Source organism: Erinaceus europaeus, chromosome 15 (genome assembly GCF_950295315.1).
Source record: "Erinaceus europaeus chromosome 15, mEriEur2.1, whole genome shotgun sequence".
Classification (NCBI taxonomy): domain Eukaryota; kingdom Metazoa; phylum Chordata; class Mammalia; order Eulipotyphla; family Erinaceidae; genus Erinaceus; species Erinaceus europaeus.
The window spans coordinates 84,842,559-84,865,633 of NC_080176.1; the positions used below are offsets into that span (position 1 = coordinate 84,842,559).

The following is a 23,075-nucleotide window of genomic DNA, read 5'->3' on the forward strand; positions in this document are numbered from 1 at the left end:
CGGGAGGGGGTTGACTACCGGCACCCAGTCTGTGAAGAAGCTTCCAGGCCTTCCTACTTGAGTGGGTGAAGTTCAGACTTTCCGTGAGTTGTTGCCAGCGGGCTTGGTGTGCTGCATCCAGGGAGGCAATGAGCTTCCTAATAAAGGCTGTTGCTATTGCATGTGATTCTGGTCTTTGCATGAGATCGGGACTCGAACTTCTGGGCATAACACAGGTGTCTCTCTGTCTCTTCCTCCCTCTCACGGTCTCTCTGTTCTATCAAGTAAAATAAATCATTTTTTTTTAATTTAAAAAAGGATACATTAACAAAATCACAGGATAGGAGAGGTACAACTCCACACAATTCCTGCCACCCGATCTCCATATCCCATCCCCTCCCCTGATAGCTTTCCCATTCTCTATCCCTCTGGGATTATGGACCCAGGGTCATTGTGGGTTGCAGAAGGTGGAAGGTCTGGCTTCTGTAATTGCTTCCCCGCTGAACATGGGCGTGAAAAAAAGTATCATTCACACCACTCATAAAAAAAAAAAAAAAGGAAAAGGCCAAGTTTTAAACATCCCGGAGGCTTCACAAGGCTTTAGTGTTTTTCCCACAAAACATCCCATGAAGCCATGATTAGGAGCCACTAGAGCAATGACATGTTGCTTTCTTCATACCCTAATAGCCATTTTCTCTGTTAAAATGAAGTTTACATTTCCCCCATGGTGCAGTGGTACAAATGTTTTCTTTCTCTTCATAGCAGCTATTAAGAACTTTATTTTCAAGTCTTCTAGAAAGTAATATTTTGTCTTTAGCTTTTAAGAAAATTGTCTGGGGGGAGCCAGGCGGTGGTGCAGTGGGTTAAGCGCACGTGTCGCGAAGCGCAAAGACTAGAGTAAGGATCCCGGTTTGATCCCCTGGCTTCCCACCTGCAGGGGAGTCGATTCACAGGCAGTGAAGCAGGTCTGCAGGTGTCTCTCTTTCTCTCCCCCTCTCTGTCTTCCCCTCCTCTCTCCATTTCTCTCTGTCCTATCCAACAACGACAACAGCAATAACAATGATGATAAACAACAAGGGGAAAAAAAAGGGAAAAAAATTTTTTATGGAAGTTTTTTTTAAATATTTATTTATTCCCTTTTGTTGCCCTTGTTTTATTGTTGTAGTTATTATTGTTGTTATTGTTGGATAGGACAGAGAGAAATGGAGAGAGGAGGGGAAGACAGAGAGGAGGAGAGAAAGATAGACACCTGCAGACCTGCTTCACCGCCTGTGAAGCGACTCCCCTGCAGGTGGGGAGCCGGGGTTTGAACCAAGATCCTTATGCCGGTCCTTGTGCTTTGCGCCACCTGCGCTTAACCCGCTGCACTCCAGCCCGACTCCCGGGGAAAAAAATTTTTAAGTTGTTTGGGCAGGGGCAGATAGCATAATGGTTATGAAAAATAGACTCCAGTGGCTGAGGCTCCAAAGACCCAGGTTCAATTCCCAGCTCCACCGTCAGCGAGAGCTGAGCAGTGCTTTGTTTATTCTTTGAAAGGAGTTGAGCCAAAATACTCTACCTACCACCCAACAAAGATGGGCTCGAGCAGCAGGTACAGCCTAGAATGTTCCTAGCTGTGACCGCAGAATGCGAATTCAGGCCTGCAGGGATGCAGAAGTCACACAGGCTCCTGCGCTGAATATGGGACCCAGATTAAATCGATGGGGTTTACAGTTAACAATACTTATATACTTTTCCCATATTTGGGTGCTACTCTCTTCCTTGATCCTGCTTCCTAGTCCTATTTCAACTTTGACATCATCTTCGCAGACAATACCTTTGGTCCCTCTACATGTTAGCTGTTGGGCTCAGGCAAAAATTAGTAAAGTCATGGGCTCCTTGGAATATACCTAAAATAGACCTGCTAGCTTTTTTTCCAAAATGGAGACCCCAAATCTCATCTTCTATATCCTTAAATGTAGGTTCCTGATTATTAAGCAATTTGTTCTGCTTTATATCTTAATACTACTTCAGCTACCAAATTGCAGATGCTACCATGATGCCAACCAGACTTTCGCAGGCAGAGGATCCCACCAGTGTGTCCTAGAACCTCAACTCCCCAGAGCCTTGCCCCACTAGGGAAAGAGACAGACAGACTGGGATATGGATCAACCTGTCCATGCCCATGTTCAGTGGGGAAGCAATTACAGAAGCCAGACCTTCCACCTTCTGCATCCCATAATGTTCCTGGATTCATGCTCCCAGAGGGATGAAAAAGAGGAAAGTTATCAGGGGAGGGGATATGGAACTCTAGTGGTGGGAATTGTGTGGAATTGTACCCCTCTTATCCTGTAGTCTTGTTGATATTTTTATTTTATAAATTTTAAAAATAAATAAAATAGAATGCTAGAAGCATATTAGCAAAATGAAAAAAATGAAAAATGTTCATCTTTCAAATCAGGCTAAATCTGTTTTGCCTCAAAAAATGATATATTCAGTCATGTACAGTTTCATAAATCGGATATGGTACAAGGTTGTCATAGACTGCCTCCCAACTTTGTTTCACTCACACTTGTGGACTCGTTTCATAAATCCACATATAGAGATCTTCAAGTGAGCAGAGTCAAACGGACACTCACTCTACTTGCTCCAACTAGGAAAATGAGCATTTTGCACAATGGAAGGACCTGCTCAAGGACCAGGGTTCAAGCCTCCACTCCACACCTGCAGTGGGGATGCTTCCCAAGTGGTAAAGCAGGTCTTCTGCTATCTGTTTCTCTCCTCTATCTCCCCTTCCCTCTCAATTTCTCTCTTCCCTGTCAAGTAAAAATAAAGTATTAAAAAAGGGAGGAGGCTGCCAGGAGCTGTGGTTTCATAGTGCCAGCAACATCAAGACCCAGCAATAACCCTGGAGGCAAGAGAGAAAGAGAGAGAGAGAGAGAGAGAGAGAGAGAGAGAGAGAGAGAGAGAGGACACTAAATATACCCTGATTTGCTTAAAACTGAATTTTATCATAGAAGCTGTCTAGACAAATTAAGAGTAGGATCTTGGTTCACTTAAGATTATCCTAGCAAGTCTGCCAATTTGATAAGCTGAAAGCAACAGATGAGTCTTTCAGAATGGAAGACCTCTTTTAGAGTCCAGTGGTGAGCATCACTACATGTGGTATGAAACACTTTGGCTTTGAGATGACCATGAACATTTTAATTTTGACATTGTATTACTTGTGTTTCGCAGTAACATTTGGTTTACATGACTGCATTTTTTAGGAGTAAAACTTCTCTTCCAATTAAAAGTCACCACACCACCCAGCAACCAAGGCGACCAAATCCCTCCTCCACAACCCGCTTTTCCACTTTCACCCCCCTCCCTTTTCTCCTTTAACAACTTCAGTGTGCCCTACAAATCTCAGAGTTCCTTGTTTCTGTCAGTCCCCTTGTTTTGTCCCTTTAGACTCCACCTATGAGTGAGACAATACCTTTCCTCCTTGTGACTTAGCTCACTTAGCCGGACCTCCTTCCACTCCACCCATGCTGCAGCAAAAGACAAGGCAGTACCCTCCGTTACAGCTGAGTGGGATTCCATTGTATATCTTGACCACATCTTTTTTATTCATTTTCTCTATCATTGTGCACTTGCCTTAATTCCATAGGAAAAGCACAGAAATGAATACCCACATTTATGGGGTTTTTTTCAGGTTAGTGTTTTTGTGTTCTTCAGATGCATGACTGTTGAATTTTAGGGTTGAGTACTAAATGTAAGGACCCACACAAGGATCTGGGTTCGAGGCCCCCCCCCAAGTTGCAGGGGGAAGCCTTACCAGCTGCAAAGCAGGTTGGCAGTTGTCTCTCTCCCTCTCTATCTCTCCCTCCTCACTCAGTTGCTCTCTGTCCTATCCAATGAAATGGGGAGGGGGGGTGGAATGACTGCCAGGTACAGTGGATTCATAGTTCTGGGACCAAGTCCTAGCGATAACCCTCCTAGAGATAAAAGGGGGGAGGGGGGATTAGGGCAGTAGCACAGCGGGTTAAGCGCAGGTGGCACAAAGTGCAAGGACCGGCATAAGGATCCCGGTTTGAGCCCCCGGCTCCCCACCTGCAAGGGAGTCGCTTCGCAGGCAATGAAGCAGGTCTGCAGATGTCTTATCTTTCTCCGTCTCTGTCTTCCCCTCCTCTTTCCATTTCTCTCTGTCCTTTCCAACAATGATGACATCAATAACAACAATAACTACAACAACAATAAAAAAGGGCAACAAAAAAGGAAAAATAAAAAAAATTAAATCTTAAAACTTATTTTCCTTGAGTTCAGAATTCATGTATCTGTTATTCAAAAGAGGGAAAGAGAGAAACTAATAATCCTTAAGTGTCTGACTCTTTTGTGAGAGTATATACATTAAAAATAATTTCAAGGGCAAAGAAATTTCAAAGATGTTGCAGTATTACTGGACCATCTATACATGTCTGTTTATAAGCCTGAGTCAGGGGGCCAGGCAGTGGCACAGTCAGGTAAGTGCACATTTTACTAAGCATGAGGACCTGAGTAAGAGCCCCCACTCCCCACCTGCAGGGGTCCGCTTCACAAGTGGTGAAGCAGATCTGCAGGTGTCTATTTCTCTCTCTCTCCCTCTCTATCTCCCCCATCCTTTCTCAATTTCTCTCTGTCCTATCCAATCAAAGAGGGAGAAGAAGTAAAAATGGCCACCTGGAGCAGTGGATTCTGAGTGCTGGAACAGAGCCCCAGTAATAATCCTGCTGGTAATAAAAAAAATAAAACAAAATAAAATAAAAAGGCTAAGTCAGGGATTGCGGCAAGGATTCTATGTAGAATCCGGGATTAAGTTATTAGAGAACAGCAAAGAAAAACATTTCTTTGTCATGTGTATCTGGTTGTTGATCATTCATTCATTCATTCTATGGTAGATTGCTGACATAGCAAATTCTAGGAGTAGGGGGAAGGAGAATCCACCTTGTCTATCAAGACTTATTGATCATCTCTGCTTCCAATTCCCTTTACCTCTCCTAGTAACATCCTGACTTTCCCACTAACGTGCTCTAGCCCCTCTACTAGCTCTTAGGATGAATCCTTAATTGATTTAGGCCACTTTATTCTTTCTGGCCTATTTTAGGAAAATGTATAAATAACCAAATGTGTTTGCTCTAGTTGAGACACAAACTCTCTGCCAGACAGCAGTAAGGATTATGAATTCAAGAGTTGTTGGCAGCCATCTTGGAAACCCAAGACAAAAGTCTGAATGAAAGTGACACATCCAACACCACAAAGGGATCTAGAAGTGACCATCTGTCCATTCTTAATTTCAAACAGAACATTTAAGCCCTGGTACATAATCTGTGTGTGAAGCTCTCTGTCCTCCGGACTGACTCATGAAGTTTCCTTTTATGTTTGCACAAACTAGAGTCCGGTTTTCTGAAATATTTCTCTATTACAAATGTTCTCTAGGTAATGCAATCTTTCTTCTAGCAAACAAAATTAACTCAGTCATCCAGTTTCTAAGGTACCGATACCGAGTGTTTGGAAGAACTGTATAAAAATTCATATAGATAATAGTAAATATTCATTTGCTCAAATCAAGTGAAAAAGTTAGACTTTAGTCTTTGGTCTTCGAGGGATGGTTGGGTAGTTGACATAAATATCCTCTCTTGCACCATCTGGACATTCATTGGTAGAGGTAGGATTCCTGCTGTTATTGGGTGCCTAGCAAAACAAAAAAGATTATCAATAATTCATTGAGTTTCAGTAGTTAATAAAGACTATCAAAACATAAATCCCTCTACATTCAACCACAACATAGGTTCAAGTCCTCTTACAAATTTACTGTACTAAACTCGTGTGAAAAATCATATTCTTGACTGAGTAGAAGGCAACAGAAGCTATATTCCAGGTTATCTGTCACTTGCCATAATGTGTTGTGAACTACCTGGTTAGAAGCAAAACACTCTCCCCCGATGCTAGTTTTATCCAGTGAAGACAATTACTGTCATTGTGTAATGAGAGTATTATAGTAGTGTCTTTTCAGATTGGGTAACCATTAATTTCTATTGAATAAGTTTTCTGATAAAGAATTATTTTAAGGGGGGGGGCAGGTGGTAGCATACTGGGTTAAGCACACATAGATTACTATGCACAAGGATATGCTCAAGGCCCCAGGTTCAAGCCTCTGCTCCCCACCTGCAGCCAGGATGCTTCACGAGTGGTGAACTAGGTCTGCAGGTGTCTGTCTTTTTCTCCCTCTCTCCCCCATTCCTCTCCTCTCACTTTCTCCTTGTCCTATCAAATGAAAATAAATAAATAAATAATAAATAAATAAAGCCACCAGAAGTAGTGGATTCAGGCACCAAACCCCAGCAACTAGAGGACAAACAAACAAAAAGACTTTTTTTTTTTTTAGGTATGCAGTATCTTGGTTTAAAAATAAGTAACTAAATACAACGGAAGAATCAACAAACACCAGATGACATTGTGCAATCATGATTTTTCTTAATCTTAATCAAATCACTTTGCCCATGTATAGGTAATAAAAAATATGGAGACATTAAGTAAAAGAAGGAAACTGGGACAGACAGGGAGGAACAGATTTAGAGAGAGGTTTTTGGTGAGTAGTTTAGAAATTTAGGTGGTTTTTGTGTTTGCAAGAAGAAAGTGAAATGACAATTCAAATCCACTGTTGTACCTATAACATGTTTGTTTGTCTTGTTTTTAATGAATCAAGTAGGTGGTTGCTTCTGTATCTTTCACAGTACAATCTTTCTAATAACCTTTCAAATGATCATTATTGTACAAAGGCCTGAAAAGGTTAAATACTTTACGTAGGAAGATGCAAAGCTTCTGAAATTCCACCTCTGAAATTCACAGCAATAATTTTGGCCTTGGATTGGCTTGAGCAGACAACAGCTATGAACAAAGAAGGGATCCAAAAATTGCATATGAAAGAGCACTGTTTTCAGGTGTGCTACAGGAGCAGTTAAAACAAGGCAAAATGTGTTGAGTCTTTGCAATTGCTGCCATGAATTATATATATAAAAAAAACATTTTGCAAAAAGCAACTACTTAATAGAAAGAAAAGTTAAACTGGTAGATTGTTAAGTCTAAAGCACACATATTAGATTGTTAGAAGCTTTTTGAGACTTGACCGTTTGAATGTGTAGCATTCAGTTGGAAATAATTAAAGAGAACAGGACACAATTTTTTTTATTAAATTTGGGGAAATACTCTATTGCAAAGTGTTGTAAACAGAACTATAGGTGTTAACAAGAATGTTTAAACTCAAGTGGAGACCATGAGAATAGACATCCCTCTTATCTGAAAGGCAGAAGGAGTTTTCTGCACTTTCCATTAAACAGTAGGGAACACGTGTAAGTGGGCTAAGGCTGTTACAGTGCATCAGACTTCCGCAGCCCATCAAAAAGTTTTGTAACTTTACAACCTGAGCATGTACTAATTATCACATTAATCCAAAGTGGTAATCAGAAATAGCATGCTCTGCATTCTTATATTTCTAATGCTTTGGGACTTCCATGTAGTTTAATTTCATCCTCATAGTAACCTTATAATGGGACTGGGGTAGATAGCTTAATGGTTATGCAAAGAGAATCTCATGCCTCAGGCTCTAAAGTCCCAGGTTCAAACCCCACCCCACCCCTAAACACACCACCATAAGCCAAAGCTAAGCAGTGCTAATGGCCGGGTTTTGGTGCACACAGGAGCACAGAACACTTAGCACTTTGTGAAAGGACCCGCGGAAGGATCCAGGTTTGAGTCCCGGCTCCCCACCTGCAGCCGGGAAGCTTCATAAGTGGTGAAGCAGGTCTGCAGGTGTCTATCATTCTCTCTCCCTCTCTATCTCCCTTTCCCTTTTTCTCTGTCCTGTCAAATAAAGTGGGGGGGGGGAGGATAGCTGTCAGTAGCAGTAGCGGTGTATTTGTAATGCAGGCACTGAGCCCTAGCAACAACTCTGGAGCACTAACATAAATAAATAAATAAATAAATAAATAAATAAATAAATAAATAAATAAATAACCTTATGATAGGAATATGTTGTGATTTCCTGTACTGAACCAGATAGTGTTTCCCTACTCCAAATGTGTCATCTTTGCATAACCTTACACTGTAAACTTATTAGAAACAGAGTTTATATGTGTGTATATATATTTGAGGTTATAATCAAGAAGGATGGATACCCAATTCTAAATAGCTGCCATGTTCTTTAAAAATAAAATTAAAATCCCTCATATATATATAGAGAGGGGGGGGGGAGAATGGAGAGAGAAGGGAGATAGAATGGATCGAGAAGGGAAAGAGAAAGAGAATTGAGAAAGAACGGAGGGAGAGAGATAGAGAGGAACTGATAAAAGAGGCAGAGATGGAAATGACCTGTCTACAAGTCAGGCAACAGCAAAAATTAACAAAACCTCCAGATGCTAAGAGAAAAGAATGGACGTGGTTCTTATGCCTGAGACCTTGACTTTGGACTTTCCTCCCCTGGAACTATGGCAGAGTAACAGCCTGCTATTTACAGCTACCTGCTGTGACAGCCCAAGCCTTGTGCTGGTTGGTATTACGCCAGTGTAACTACCCCTTTATTTATAACAATGTTTCAAAGGACATAGAGGATAGGAGGGTTAGTCCCCAAAATATTTGTTTCCTTAAAAAGCTGATACTTGTGTTGCAGGCTAACAATCTGGCCAGGTTAACTAAAGAGGGATAAAAATTAGACTGAGTCCTTCAGGGGACTGTTATTATTCACAAAGGGGGGTGGGCAGAGTGACAAAACAGAGAAAACTTACCTTGGTCTTTGTGTCCCAGGACTCTTCAAACAGGAATCGCTTCCGTCTCCTTCTTCTGGGAATCCAGACAATAGAGATATTAATAACTGGTACCATCAGAGGTGTTATTTTAAATGCTCTCCAGCTCACCTATGCCCTAGTCAATGTGTCTTTAACAACAATGTGTAGCAGTTCTATTCATGGTTGCTTTCTGTACATTTCCTCTAAGTTCCCATAGTAGAGTTTCCACTTCCCTTGTTTGGTTCGATTTGTTCTGGGGTTTTTGTTTGTTTGTTTGTTTGTTTTTCTAGAGTACTGCTCAGCTCTGACTTGTGGTGGTGCTGGGCATTGAACCTGGAACCTGGGAACTGGGACCTGGGACCTGGGAGCCTCAGACATGAAAGTCTTTTGCACAACCATTATGCCATCACCCAGCTCCTACTTCTGTGGGTTTTATTGCCCCTTACTTCTGAAATGTGTTACAAACAGTGAAAGCTAATAACTGACTAGCCATCTGGTGTGCATTAGTAATTCACTCCACCAAGTTCACCTGAAGAATTGTTCAGGGGCTGGGCGGTGGCACACCCAGTAAAGCCAACATTGTACTAAACACAAGAACCCATTCAAAGATCCAGGTTGGAAATTCCCCCTCCCCACTTGCAGGGGGAAAGCTTCACTAGAGGTGAAGCAGGTCTGCAGGTGTCTCTCTGTCTCACTCCCTCTCTTATCTCCCCCTTCTCTATCTATTTCTCTCTGTCCTACCCAATAAAACAGAGGGAGGGGGGAAGGTTGCCAGAAGTAGTGGATTCAAAGTGCTAGCACCTAACCCAGGGGTAACCCTGGAGGCATACATACACACACATAATTTTTCATAGTTGTTACATGTAAGTAGTATTTTCTTCTAAATGTCAATATTAAAAATTCTTAAATAATTAGATTTCATACTTTCCAAGTGTTTTCCTAAAATGATTAAGTGTATTACTTAATTCATCTTTCATTAAAAGTGGGAGGATGGATCAGAAAACATAACCCATCCATATGCTGCTTGCAAGAATCCCACTTGACCCATCTTTCATTAAAAATGTTACATTAAAAATTCAAGTTGAGGGAGTCAGGTGGTAGTGCAGCAGGTTAAGCGCATGTGGTGCGAAGTGCAAGACCTGGTGTAAGGATCCCAGTTCCAGTCCCCGGCTCCCCACCTGCAGGGGGGTCACTTCACAGGCAGTGAAGCAGGTCTGCAGGTGTCTCTCTTTCTCTCCCCCTCTCTGTCTTCCCCTCCTCTCTCCATTTCTCTCTGTCCTAAGAAGAATGATATCAATAACAACAACAACAATAACTACAACAATAATAAAGAACAACAAGGGCAACAAAGGGAAAATAAATACAAATTTTTTTTTAAAAATTCAATTTGAGGGGGTCAGGCAGTAGTGCAAGGACAGTCGTAAGAATCCCAGTTCGAGCCCCCCTACTCCCCCACCTGCAGGGGGGTCACTTCATAGGCAGTGAAGCAGGTCTGCAGATGTCTCTCTTTCTCTCCCCCTGTCTGTCTTCCCCTCCTCTCTCCATTTCTCTCTGTCCTATCCAACAACAATGACAGCAGTAATAACAACAACAATAATAACCACAACAACAATAAAAGAACAAGGGCAACAAAAGGAAAAAAAACAGCCTCCAGGAGCTGGACTTGTGGTACAGGCACCGAACCCCAGCGATAGCCCTGGAGACAAAAAAAAAAAAAAAAAAAAAATTCAGGTTGAGAAACTGAAGTATAGAGAGGTAGAGTAATCTTTGAAAACACACAAAAAAGAGAAAAGAGGTGACCACAGCTGAAAGCAACAAATAAAATAGTCTTCGGGGGGATTAATTCTTCTTTTCAAATTCATATAATGAAATGTTTTGAAGTTTCATGAAAAGTGTAACTGCTTGCAAGAATAACTACCACAGCATTGCTAGATTTGTATTAACATTAATACATATCTGCACTTAGATATCTCAAGATTTGATGTCATATATATGTGTATATATATATATATATATAGAGAGAGAGAGAGAGAGAGAGAAATAGAGAGAGAGGAGAGAGAGAGGATGATGTTGTACTTGACTGTTGTCTCAGGTATACAATTTCACATTGTCCCAAAATATATCTTTAAAATTTTTTTTTACTTATTTTAAAAAAGAAGACATTAACAAAACCATAGGATAAGAGGGTTACAGCTCCACATAATTCCCACCACCAGAACTCCGTTTCCCATCCCTTCCCTTGATAGCTTTCCTATACATCTTACACACTCCTACACACTCCTAGCAGAGTCGTTTCTCTCCACCAAAGGGCACTGGGTTCCTTCCTCACCGTTTGGACCTTCTCCTACCTGCTCCCCTACCCCCACCCCTCACCCCCAAGTGACCTCAGAACACACAGAGTTAAGGGTTTATGCATATTTCACCTGCCTCAGGTGAAACAATATATCAAACAGTCACTAAAGCAGAGTTCAGAAAGTCACCGTTTAAGCCCTTGGGGCATTTTTCAAACAAAGTTAACAGCCACACACTGATACTCTAGCCCTGATAGAAGTTCATGTGTTTCTTTGAAGAACTGACCAAGGTTACATATGCATTTTTGACCACTCTTGTTCTTTCTATCACATCTAATTAAGGGGGACCATGTAGTCTCCAGATCAATGTAGCTTTTCCTATGAGAGTGACACATTTCCATGAGGCAAAATCCATGATGTCCCACTTCTGTGACCATGCAGAGCTCTGTCTTAGTGCCGTGCCTTGGATCCAGAACACCCACAGTCACATCTGTTTTCGGAGCATTTTCTTTTCTTTTACTTATTTATTCTCTTTTGTTGCCCTTGTTGTTTTATTGTTGTAGTTATTATTGTTGTTATTGATGTCATCTTTGTTGGATAGGGCAGAGAAAAATGGAGAGAGAAGGGGAAGACAGAGAGGGGGAGAGAAAGACACCTGCAGACCTGCTTCACCGCCTGTGAAGCGATTCCCCTGCAGGTGAGGAGCCGGGGACTTGAACCAGGATCCTTACTCCAGTCCTTGCGTTTTGTGCCAAGTGTACTTAACCTGCTGTGCTACCACCCAACTCCCTTCAGAGCATTTTCTATCAACCTAGGTGAAGCAGTGAAGGACTCCTGAGTGTGACTGAACATCTTGGATTCACTATCTACAACTAATTTCAGAAAGATAGGCAGGAGGACAGCCCAGGAGGAAGAGAAGGGAAAAGAATAGTTTTCTGCTTCCATTTCATTAGGCAATGCTGACTGACCATCTATTATGTGGAAAGATTAGTGCTTGGTGCTCTCAAGCATTGAAAAATGAATAGAACACAAACTCTGACATTCTGAATAGAAGGGAAGACAAGCATGATACTGATGAACTGATGAAAGGCCAAAGCAGGCTGGAAGGTGGAGCTGATAAGAAGCACAAGGACATTCTGGATGGTAACATGCTCTCTGGAGGGAGGGGAAAGCGGATAGTGTCACACACAGGATGACAGTGGCAGGAAAAAGTCACCAAGTAGTGGGAAAATCCAGGTCTCAAGCTTCCAGCCCTTCCTTCAGCCTGGAATTTTTTTTTTTTAATTATTATCTTTATTTGCTAGAGGCAGCCAGAAATCAAGAAGGAAGGGGGGTGATAGAGAGGGAGAGAGGCAGAGAGACACCTGTAGCCCTGCTTCACCACTTGCAAAGCTTTCCCCCCCTGCAGGTGGGGACCAGGGGCTCGAAGCCAGTTCCTCGCGCACTGTAATGTGTGCATTCAACCAGGTGTGCCACCATCTGGCCCCCACCCTGGAATGATTAAAGTAGACACAGGAAGTTAATTTGAGTGGCAGAAATACTCCAAGCCCGTATGGTCTGATGTGGTAAAGTAAAGCTTTTACTTTTCACACAAAAGGTTGGTGTGCAGTTTTCTGTAGCACCAAGTAGAAGTGGATGTCTTTGGCTCGTCTCACTGTTGGCGGGGGGAAGATATAAGAGGTTTTCAACAGAAGAATGGCAAGGCCAATCCAGTATTTTAAAAAGGACAGCTTAGAGAGGAATCACCTGAAATTAGAACAGTAGATTGGAGATTATGACATGCAGGTGAGCAGAGAACAGAGCCTCTGTGAGATATTGGCATATGGGAACATGATGGACACATCTTTTGAAAGTCCTTTTAATAAGTCACATGTTGGGGGCTGGCAGTGGTGCACCTGGTGAAGCATTCACATTACAGTGTGCAAGGACCCAGGTTCAAGGCCCTGGTACCCACCTGCAGGGGGAAAGCTTTATGAGTGATGAAGCAGTGCTGCAGGTGTCTCACTATCTCTTTCCCTCTCTATCTCCCCTTCTTCTCTCAATTCCTCTGTGTCTATCCAATAATAAATAAAAAGAAAAATGTCTGGGGGTTGGGTGGTAGCTCAAGGACAGGTGTAAGGATCCCGGTCCAAGGCCCTAGCTCCCCACCTGCAGGGGGGTTCCTTCACAGGTGGTGAAGCAGGTCTGCAGGTGTCTGTCTTTCTCTCTTCCTCTCTGTATTCCCCTACACTCTCAATTTCTCTCTGTCCTATCCAACAACGACAGGAATAACAACAACAACAATAACTACAACAGTAATAACCACAACAACGATAAAAGAACAAGGGCAACAAAAGGGGGAAAAAATAGCCTCCAGGATCAATGGACTTGTGGTGCAGGCACCAAGCCCCGGCAATAACCCTGGAGCCAAAAAAAAAAAAAATTCAAACAGAACTTTAAAAAGTTTTAAAAAGATCTATTAAAATAAATAGATTAAAATAAGTTATGTGTGAGTGAGAGTGAGGCCTTGGTAATATTACTGGAAGGTAGAAATGAAGATGAATATTTTTAATTTACCTCACAAACACATATTAAGTGTCTTCCACATGAAAGATATGGAAAATGTAGACAAACTCCTTCCTCCCTTTGGAAGAAAACACTTCGATCAGGATGCAAGTATGCAAAAATAGTTCCAACTCAACATGATTGTGGCTAAGATTTCAACAAGTGCCTACACACATAAGTTGACCAACTAGTAAGAGCTAGAAAAAGAATCAACCAAGAATCTCCTAGAAAATCCTCACTGGAACACAGAGAAAGGTAAGGTATTTTAGTGGAGATCAAATGGTCACTGGTTCTCTCCAGATAATTCTTTTCAAACTTCTTCCAACTCAATAATATTTATAATAGCACCAGGGTCTCCTGTTTTAAAAATATATATACATACACCCATCTTAAATTGTTATTTTCAATGGTACCAGACAGTGGCATATCTGTTTAAGTACACACATTACAGTGCACACGTACCTGTGTTCAAGACCCGGCTCCCCACATGCAGGGGAAAAGCTTCAGTTGACAGTGGCACTGGTGTGCTTACACCCGTCATGGGGAGAGAGGATATTGTACTCAGGTAACAATAACTGGCTTGAAACTCATTATTTGCCTCAAAAGTGATTTGGAAGAAAAAAAATCATTTGCACATTTAGAATGTGTGATTGAGCGTACGTCTGACCTTGGTTACAATAAACCTTTGGTGACTGAATAACTGAAGACATTCTTGCTGTTCGACCCCTTTTTGGACCCTCTTTCTCTCACATACATGCCCCACCACCAACAACAGTAACATCTCACCTGGGGCCAACGAGGTTAAGCTCACACACTACACTACAGTATGCAAGCCCCTGGTCCCCACCAGCAGGGGGAAAGCTTCACAAGTGGTGTAGCAGTGCTTCAGCTCTCTCTCTCTCTCTCTCCCTCCCTCCCTCCCTTCTTCTCATTTTCTGGCTGTCTCTAACTAATGAATAAAAAGAAAGATAATAAAAATATTTTTTAAAAATAATAATAATACCTCACCCTACAGCCTGTCTTCCTTGTGGGAGGAGGAAACAGAGAACAGAGGATTGAAGACATTGGCTGGCTGATTGTCCAGATATAAAAGCTTATGCTGAATGTACCCATTTAAAGGCGGCACATCAGAAAGAGAAGGAAGAATATGGGATGATCTTACTCGTAGACAGAAGTTGAGAAGTAAGAACAGAAGGGAAAGCACAAAGCAGGACTTAGACTGGAGTTGGTGTGTTGCACCAAAGTAGAAGAGTCTGGGTTGGGGGGGGGGTGTTCCGGTCCTGGAAAATGATGGCAGAGGAGGACATGGGGCAGGGGTAGATTGTTATGTGGAAAACTGAGAAATGTCACACATGTACAAATCACTGTATTTTACTATCAGATGTAAACCATTAATCCCTAAAATAAATAAAGAAAAAAAAGCTTTATGAGCATGAGACCAAACAGATGCTCTGTCATTTTGAAACGAATCACTCTGACTTCTCTCCTCTGATCCCACTCCTCTTCCTTTTTGTGGGAAGAGATTCCACACAAGGTGTGTGCTGCATGTTGTGAATCCAGAGTCCCCACCATCAGAATGCCTCAGGGTGGAGATTCATTCAGGCATAGCTGCTACACTCACCTGTTATAAGAAATCAGGATGGCTGTGGTAATTAGGATAACAAACAGCAACAGTAAAACTGTCCCTCCCGTCAGGAAGAGGATGTATTGGTTATCGGCTTTCCCTAGGAAGAAAAAAAATATATAGTAGGAATTAGGAATTCAGCCAAAAACAGCAAAAAAAAAAAAGAGAGAGAGAGAAAGTGAGCAAAGAGTATGTAAATCCACTCAGACTAACAATGTATATATTAAAAAAGCCTCCAATTAAAAAAAAAAATGAGATATAGGAGAAAGGTGGTTTTTCTTTAGTCTCTGAAATACGTCCAACTCTGCACAGCTTCTCCTCAGGTCACTGATTCCATTTGGCTTAACAGGTCGGGAAGAACAAGAAAAGAAAGTTCATGGTCAAGACAGATAGCACCTTATTTCAGAGAATCCCATGCCCCAGAGGACTCTTCTATTGCAAAAGCTACCAAAATAAATCTCAATTCAAAACTTAACTGGAAAGATCAAAGGTCCAAAGTTCTGGGAATTTCATCATTGCCTCTTTCCCTGTTTAGCTCTTTGGGCCTCCAAGACTTCCTGAGCCTTCTCTGCACACCTGTCTCCACCTTCCAAGTGATGACTCTGACAGCGGCTCTTATGACATCACAGAACTGTGGTGAGAAGCCATTGAGAGAGCAATCAGAGAGACCTGAACCTCAGGAGTGCGGGACATTGTTTACCTTTCAGCGGCTTCTTTGCCATTGACACATGTCAGCCCATCATCTCTCACAGCTCCCTGAAGGAAGGTACTCTTCCAAATTGTATCGCACACAGAATGGGACTGACTAAGCTTTCTGTTGTCACTTTTCTTGGGGACAGCAAGCTTGCCAACCTTCTCTGCTGCAGGGGGCAGGCTGTCTCCAGAAACAGCACAGCTTGCCTCCCTCTGAATGTCTGTACCAGGACACACATTGCTGTCTGGGGCCATAGCACCTGACAGTGGTGCTTTTCAATCAGCCCTTCCACTCTTTGTCGCTGATCATGGCTTTCATTCAATCTTACTATTTAGCTTTAGGGGAGCTCAGAGTGTACTGTCACTCTAGTCTGTAAAAGATGATCACAGGTGGGAGCCGGGTGGTAGCACAGGGGGTTAAGTGCACGTGGCGCAAAGCGCCAGGACCAGTGTAAGGATCCTGGTTCGAGCCCCTGGCTCCCCACCTGCAGGGGAGTCACTTCTGCAGGTGTCTTTTTCTCCCCCTCTGCGTGTCTTCCCCTCCTCTCTCCATTTCTCTCTGTCCTATCCAACAATGACAGCATCAATAATAACTACAACAATAAAACAACAAGGGTAGCAAAAGGGAATAAATAAATAAATATCAAAAAAAAATGATCGCAGGGAGAACCAAAGTCAGATGGTAAACATTCTTTTTATTTGTGAGGTTAGGGGGTAGGGATAGATAGCATAATGGTTATACAAAGAGAGTCTCATGCCTGAGGCTGCAATATCCTGGGTTCAATCCCCCAAACCAGAGCTGTTAAGTGCTCTCATAAAATAAAATAAAATATGCCGGGCTAGCGTCGCCAGAGAGAGAGACTCTGGAACTCGTGGCAGAGCGGGAACACAATGCAGTACCTTTATTGATCAGAGAAAACACCTTTATATCTTTTGAAACGGAAGTGACAGGTCGGAAAAGGAAATGGCTAGGAGAGGGGGTGGAGGGAAAAAAAAAAAAGCTCCAAGGTATAAAGCTTCCATAGCAGCTGTTGCAAAGGTTCTAACCAATGGGATTAAACCAATACCCTGCAGCTAGGGCAGGTCTCAGGCAAAACAGTGATTATGTAAATAGACCACAGCATCAAGCAATGCAGGGGACCTGGTGTAATAACCAACAAAAATAAAATAAAATCTAGTTATTTGTGAGGTTTAGTTAGCCATCAAAGTGAATACAAGTAAGAAAATAGGTGGACACTTCAAAAATATTGAGCATAGGGTTCAAGAATGACTTTTGTTCACATGTGATAGGGAGAAGGGAGTGTATTAACTGTCAAATTTATTTAAAACAAAAATAAACACCACTAGAGATGGAGAAAAATGAAATTTTCTCTCCATTAAATAAGAAATTAGGTGGTGGTAGATAGCATAATGTTTATGCAAAGAGACTCATGCCTGAGGATCCAAAGTCCCAGGTTCAATCCCCCACTCCACCTGAACAATGTTCTAGTAAAAAGAAAGAGAAGGAGGAGGAGGAGGAGGAGGAGGAGAAGTTGATAACTTTTTAAAGCCCTTGGTACTTTAGAAAAAGTAAATGCCTGAAACTATTTAGCCTGTGGCACGGGGCTATAGGAAAGTTATACCAGATATATTGAAATAACTTGAACGTAACAGATGCTACAGTCAACCCTAGCAGATGAGATAATAAGAAAATGAAACTAAGATTTCAAAGTTCCTTGACATTTTCTTAGGGAAACCATTTAGCTTTCAAAAATACAGCTTAGAGCTTTACTAAAGAAGAAAATAGTGAATGGACTAGATATCTGATTTTTTTTTTCTTGTAAACCTTGGGGGAAATGTAAATAGATAGTATTTACTCTCTCCAAAGAGAAATGCCTTTGAAATTTGTAGAAATGAGTTTACGAGCTAAAGTAGATGAAAATGGACAAGTATGCCCATGTCAAAATTATCACAACATGCAAAGTCACACAAAGATACATTCTAGCTATTAAGAGAAAGTCTTGTTAGACAGTTAGATGGTGGAAAAGGACCTGAATTGTTGGGGGTGAAAGTATTTTGCAAACACCCACCACAGGCAGATGAGAAATTATACTCATGTAACAACAACTGTACTATAATAAAGCCCCCAATGAAGTAAAAATTAAATGGGGACTAGGTGGCGAGGAGAGGAGAGGAGAGGAGAGGAGAGGAGAGGAGAGGAGAGGAGAGGAGAGGAGAGGAGAGGAGAGGAGAGGAGAAGAGAGGAGAGGGGGGAGGGGAGGAGAGGGAAGGGGAAGGGAGAGGGGAGGAGAGAGGAGAGGGAAGGAAAGAGGAGGAGAGGGGAGGAGAAGGGAGTGGAGAGGAGGAGAAGAGAGGAGAGGAGGAGAAGAGAGGAGAGAAGAGGAGAGGAGAGGAGAGGAGAGGAGAGGAGAGGAGAGGAGAGGAGAGGAGAGGAGAGGAGAGGAGAGGAGATAGAAAAAAAAAAAAAAAGACAGTGGTCCAGGAGGTGGCACAATAGATAAAGCAGCATTGGACTCTCAAGCATGAGGTCCTGAGTTCAATCCCTGGCAGCACATGTACCAGTGATAGCTGGTTCTTTCTCTTTTTCCTCCTATCTTTCTCATTAATAAATAAATGAAATCTTAAAAAAAAAAAAAAAAGAAAGAAAGAAAAAGAAAGAAAGTAGAAGAAAGAAGAAAGACAAAGGGAAAGTGGGAGTGGCAAGGAGGTTGGAGGCCCAGTGCCCCCAGTAGAAGGTATCATCATTTTAGTGGTAGGTGAGGAGGACTAACATCTATTTGGGGAAGATGTACCCCATAACAAGGCCAATTTTGTAAAGTAGCATTTCTTCAATTAAAAGTAAAAAAGGGAGGGTTAAGCACACGGGTGAGACTAGTGCTTCTTGGAGCTAGTCAGCGGCTCCTAAGCGGTTCCCTTCTCCCTGTGTTCTGCTAATAGATCTCCAGCTGAGTAACAGCAGCCCTCAAGCTTCTCTTCAAGAAAGAATTATTCGTTGTTCTCCACAGCCACTTTTTTGGCTCATTTTTTCCCCCACTTTCACCCCAATGCTGCATTGATTCATCTGAGGATGAAGAACCATGAATCACAAAGCCATTCGTCTCCCTCCTATCAAAAAATATAAAAACAGTTAAAACAATTTACAGTGCCTCGCTGAGGTATAGTAATGAATGATTTCCTGCAGGACCAAGACCCTCTGGGCTATGTTTCTGCCAGTGACAAGTGTCACAGCCCCAGAGAACAGCTTGTGACAGAAACACAGCTCGATGGACTGGACCAGGCATTCCTATCTACCATTTCTCCTTTGTCAGAGTTTGGGAGAAGGTCAAGGGAATGAGGACCTCAAAGAAGTCAGCCTTCAGCCTAGATAGCTGGTGTAAAGTGCTGATGTGGGTTCCTTAGCCAGCCCTGCGGAATCATGGTAGGATTCTTTCTTTTCTTTCTTTCTTTAAGTTTTTATTTATAAAATGGAAACACTGACAAGATCATAGGATAAAAGGGGTACAGTTCCACACAGTTCCCACCACCAGAACTCCATATCCCATTCCCTCCCCTGATAGCTTTCCTATTCTTTATCCCTCTGGGAATATGGAGCCAAGGTCATTGTGGGATGCAGAAGGTGGAAGGCCTGGCTTCTGTAACTGTTTCCCCACTGAACATGGGCATTAGCAGGTCGATCCATACTCCCAGCCTGTCTCTCTTTTTCCCTAGTGGGGCAGGGATCTGGGGAGGTAAGGCTCCAGGACATAGATGGGGTCATCTGCCCTGGGAAGTCTGTTTGGTATCATGGTAACATCTGGAACCTGGTGGCTAAAAAAGAGTTAAGCTAGAAAGCAGAACAAATTGTGGACTAATCATGAACCTAAAGGCAAGAATATTATAGATGGAAATTTGCAGTCTCCATTGTAGAAAAAGCTATTAGGTCTATTTTAGGTATATTCCAAAGGAGCCCATTACCCAGCTAGATTTTACCTGCACCTGACATCTACTATGCAGGTGACCTAAGCTCTTGTCTGGGGAGACAAGAGCACATTACTTTGCACAAGTGTCACAGCTGGGAAAAGGACCAGAAAACTGGACCATGGAAGAGAGTAGCACCCAAATAAGGAGAAAGCATATAAATCTTGTTAACTGTAAACCCCATCGATCTAATCTGGGGCCCATATTAAGCACAGGAGCCTATGTAACTTCTGCATCCCTGTAGGTCTGAGCTCACATTCTGTGGTCATAGCTAGGAACTCTGGATATGATACAAATGTTCAAGTTTTGTCACCACATTAGATACTGATTTGCAAAACAAAACAAGCTAACAACAACAACAATGAAAAAACAGACTGAGGAAAGAAGAATTGAGATCTAGTACAATCTTCTAATTTGATTCCCTAGGAGAAAAATCACAGGGTATTTGATCTTAAAGATGCTTTTGTGGGAAGCCACAAAAGGGAGATATGTTCAGCAGCAAGGGTGGCCCTAGAGGTGCCAAGAAGTAAGCCATGAGAGGTGTCTGTGATCACTATGCCCTGTGTAGTACCAGCGACACACAGTGATCATCTAATTTCCACACATACAATAAAAGTCAGAGCTAAATAAACAACTCATTCCTAACTTCTTCGTGCTGAAGGGTCTTGTGGAACAGGGGATACTTGGTCCATGCTGCCGTTCTATGGGGAAGGCAGCAGAACCACTGATAAATGTGCATGAAGTAGCCATCGCTTTGGAAGCCACAACAGAGCAGAAAGTGTCATTATGGCTTTTGAAGACCTCAAGAAGTAACGGCAGCCTGAAAACTGGGACTTGCTCATATTTTTGACATATGTATCCTTTGGGATTATGAAACATGTATCATATGGGAGTATGATTACAAATTTTCAAAGCTCAACCCAGCTCTCTGCAAATCAGTTCTCTACCCAGTACATTTCAGAAGACTTTGCCTCTCTTACAGCTGAAAAGAGATCCTGGAGAGGAAATGATTCTCTGAGAATTAAAAGATCAGGGCGTCAACCCTCCATATTTCTTCTGGATGAATTGCCAGCCATACTCCCTCAACACAAAAAGATTGTCGTATATTAGCTGAGAGAGCCAAGTAGTTTCCATGTGGTAATAAAAAAAAGCCAAGGGGCCAGGTGGTGATGCACCTGGTTGAGCGTACATTACATTGCACAAGGACCTAGGTTCAAGTCCCAGTCCCCTCTGGCAGGGGGGAAAGCTTTGCAAGTGGTGAAATAGTGCTGCAGATGTCTCTCTCTGTCTCTCTCCCTATCTCCCTCTCTCCTCTCAGTTTCTGGCTGTCTATCCAATAAATAAAGATAATAAAATTTAAAATAAATAAATTTACTTACAGAGAGAAAGAAAGAGACAGAACCAAAAAAAGAAGTTTGTCTCCAACCCAAGGTATACACAATTTACATGTGACTTTGCTTCTCCAGATGGAAAAAAGTTTCCCAAATGAGGTAAATGTGAACAACATTGCATGTCAGTTGAGGTGCGTGCAGTCTGAGGGGAATTGTACAGTTGACTATTCAGAGTACTGAATAGTCACATCACCATTTGTGACCCATGACATATCATGACAGTGGGCTACAGAAGCTTTCAGAGATTGGTGCACATATAGGCATAGGAGTCATATGTACTATCCCTGAAGGGCTTCCCTCAATTTGTACAAATCTCTCTCATCTTAAGGAGGCCGTGTTTGACCTACAGGGATGCAGAGGTTACATAGGCTACTGTGCTGAATATGGGCCCCAGAACAGATGGATGGGGTTTATAGTTAACAAGATTTATATGCTTTTCCCATATTGGGGAGCTACTCTCTCCCTTGATCCAGCTTTCTGGTCCTTTTTCCAACTGTGACACCATCTCCCCCAGACAGTTACTTAGGTCACCTGCATATTAGATGTCAGTCACAGGCAAAAACTAGTAGGATCATAGGCCCCTTGGAATATAACTAATAGACCTACTAGCTTTTTCCAAAATGAAGACCCCAAATCTTCATCTGCAATATTCCAGCCTTTAGGTTCATGATTAGTCAACAATTTGTTTGGCTCTGTATGTTAACTCTTTTTCAGCCACCAGGTACCAGATGATACCATGATGCCAACTGGACTTCCCTGGGCAAACGACCCCACCAATATGTCCTGGAGCCCCACTTCCCCAGAGCCCTGCCCCACTAGGGAAAGAGAGGCAGGCTGGGAGTATGGATTGACCTGCCAATGCCCATGTTCAGTGGGGAAGCAATTATAGAAACCAGACCTTCCACCTTTGGGTCCGTACTCCCAGAGGGATAAAGAATAGGGAAGCTATAAGAGGAGGGGATGGGATACAGAGTTCTGGTGGTGGGAATTGTGTAGAGTAGTGCCTCTCTTAGCCTATGGTCTTGTCAATATTTCCATTTTATAAATAAAAATTTTAAAAAAGAGGGGCGTGTTTAGCCATCCCAAGTCATAAGTTCGAAAGCAGGGCATCTGGCTCAGGAGCACAGAGAAGCATCGTCGGTGTAGCTGCCATCCTTCTAAAGGAATTGTGTTTGTGCACCCTGGGCTGGTCACCCCATTAGATATTTACATATTTGCAAAAAAAAAAAAAAGAAAGAGTATTGAGATTTAGTACCATCATCTAATTCTTTTCCCTGGGAGAAAAATCACAGGGTATTTGATCTTGAAGACAATTTTATGGGCAACTAAAGAAGGGAGATACATTCAGTTAGCAAGGGTGGTCCTGGAGGTGCCAAGAAGTAAGCCATGGAGAAGCATTTGTAACCATTCCATGCTGTGTGATACCAGCGACTGACAGTGACCATCTAATTTCCCGGGGTTGTGGACCAGTCCTGCCACCCCCTCCCTAACATGGTGGTTAGCTGCATAGAAAGTCTTTGTGCCAACTATGTGGTTTAGGGTAGAGCTTGCTTTCCTTCTGGGAGGTCCACTGACCCTGCTCCCCACACATTTCATTCGGGAAGGATTTATTTTGACTTCTTTTGCTGGAATAGACAAGTCAAAGCCCTACTTTGTGATAGAACCAGCCAGAATGACCACCCACACCTGCTTATCCCATGTTAGAAGAGTAAGGGCACAGTCCCAGGGGGAGGGGGAGCTCCCTGCCACAGGTGCAAAGCTCCCTCTGGCATAAAGATAGAGGGGCCTCCCCTCCGGATAAACCCACTTAGCTGAC

The 23,075-nt window shown here is 42.5% G+C and overlaps 1 protein-coding gene across 7 annotated transcripts in view; it reads right to left on the minus strand.

Moving 5' to 3' along the window:
* Positions 1–3,155: 3,155 nt before the first annotated feature.
* The window catches only part of CD226 (CD226 molecule), a 79,395-nt gene continuing 59,475 nt past the window's right edge, over positions 3,156–23,075 (minus strand). For 2 of the 7 annotated variants that reach the window (XM_060174029.1, XM_060174028.1), the window contains exons 5-7: positions 15,216–15,318; positions 8,760–8,814; positions 5,472–5,670 (exon numbers count right to left, since the gene is read on the minus strand). In XM_060174029.1, coding sequence (XP_060030012.1) covers positions 5,557–5,670; positions 8,760–8,814; positions 15,216–15,318 — 272 coding nt within the window. In that variant the 3' untranslated portion in view covers positions 5,472–5,556. Of the gene's footprint in view, positions 5,671–6,777; positions 6,868–8,759; positions 8,815–15,215; positions 15,319–23,075 lie in introns of all 7 variants that reach the window. The other 5 variants (XM_060174032.1, XM_060174031.1, XM_060174030.1 and 2 more) reach the window with 5 other exon arrangements.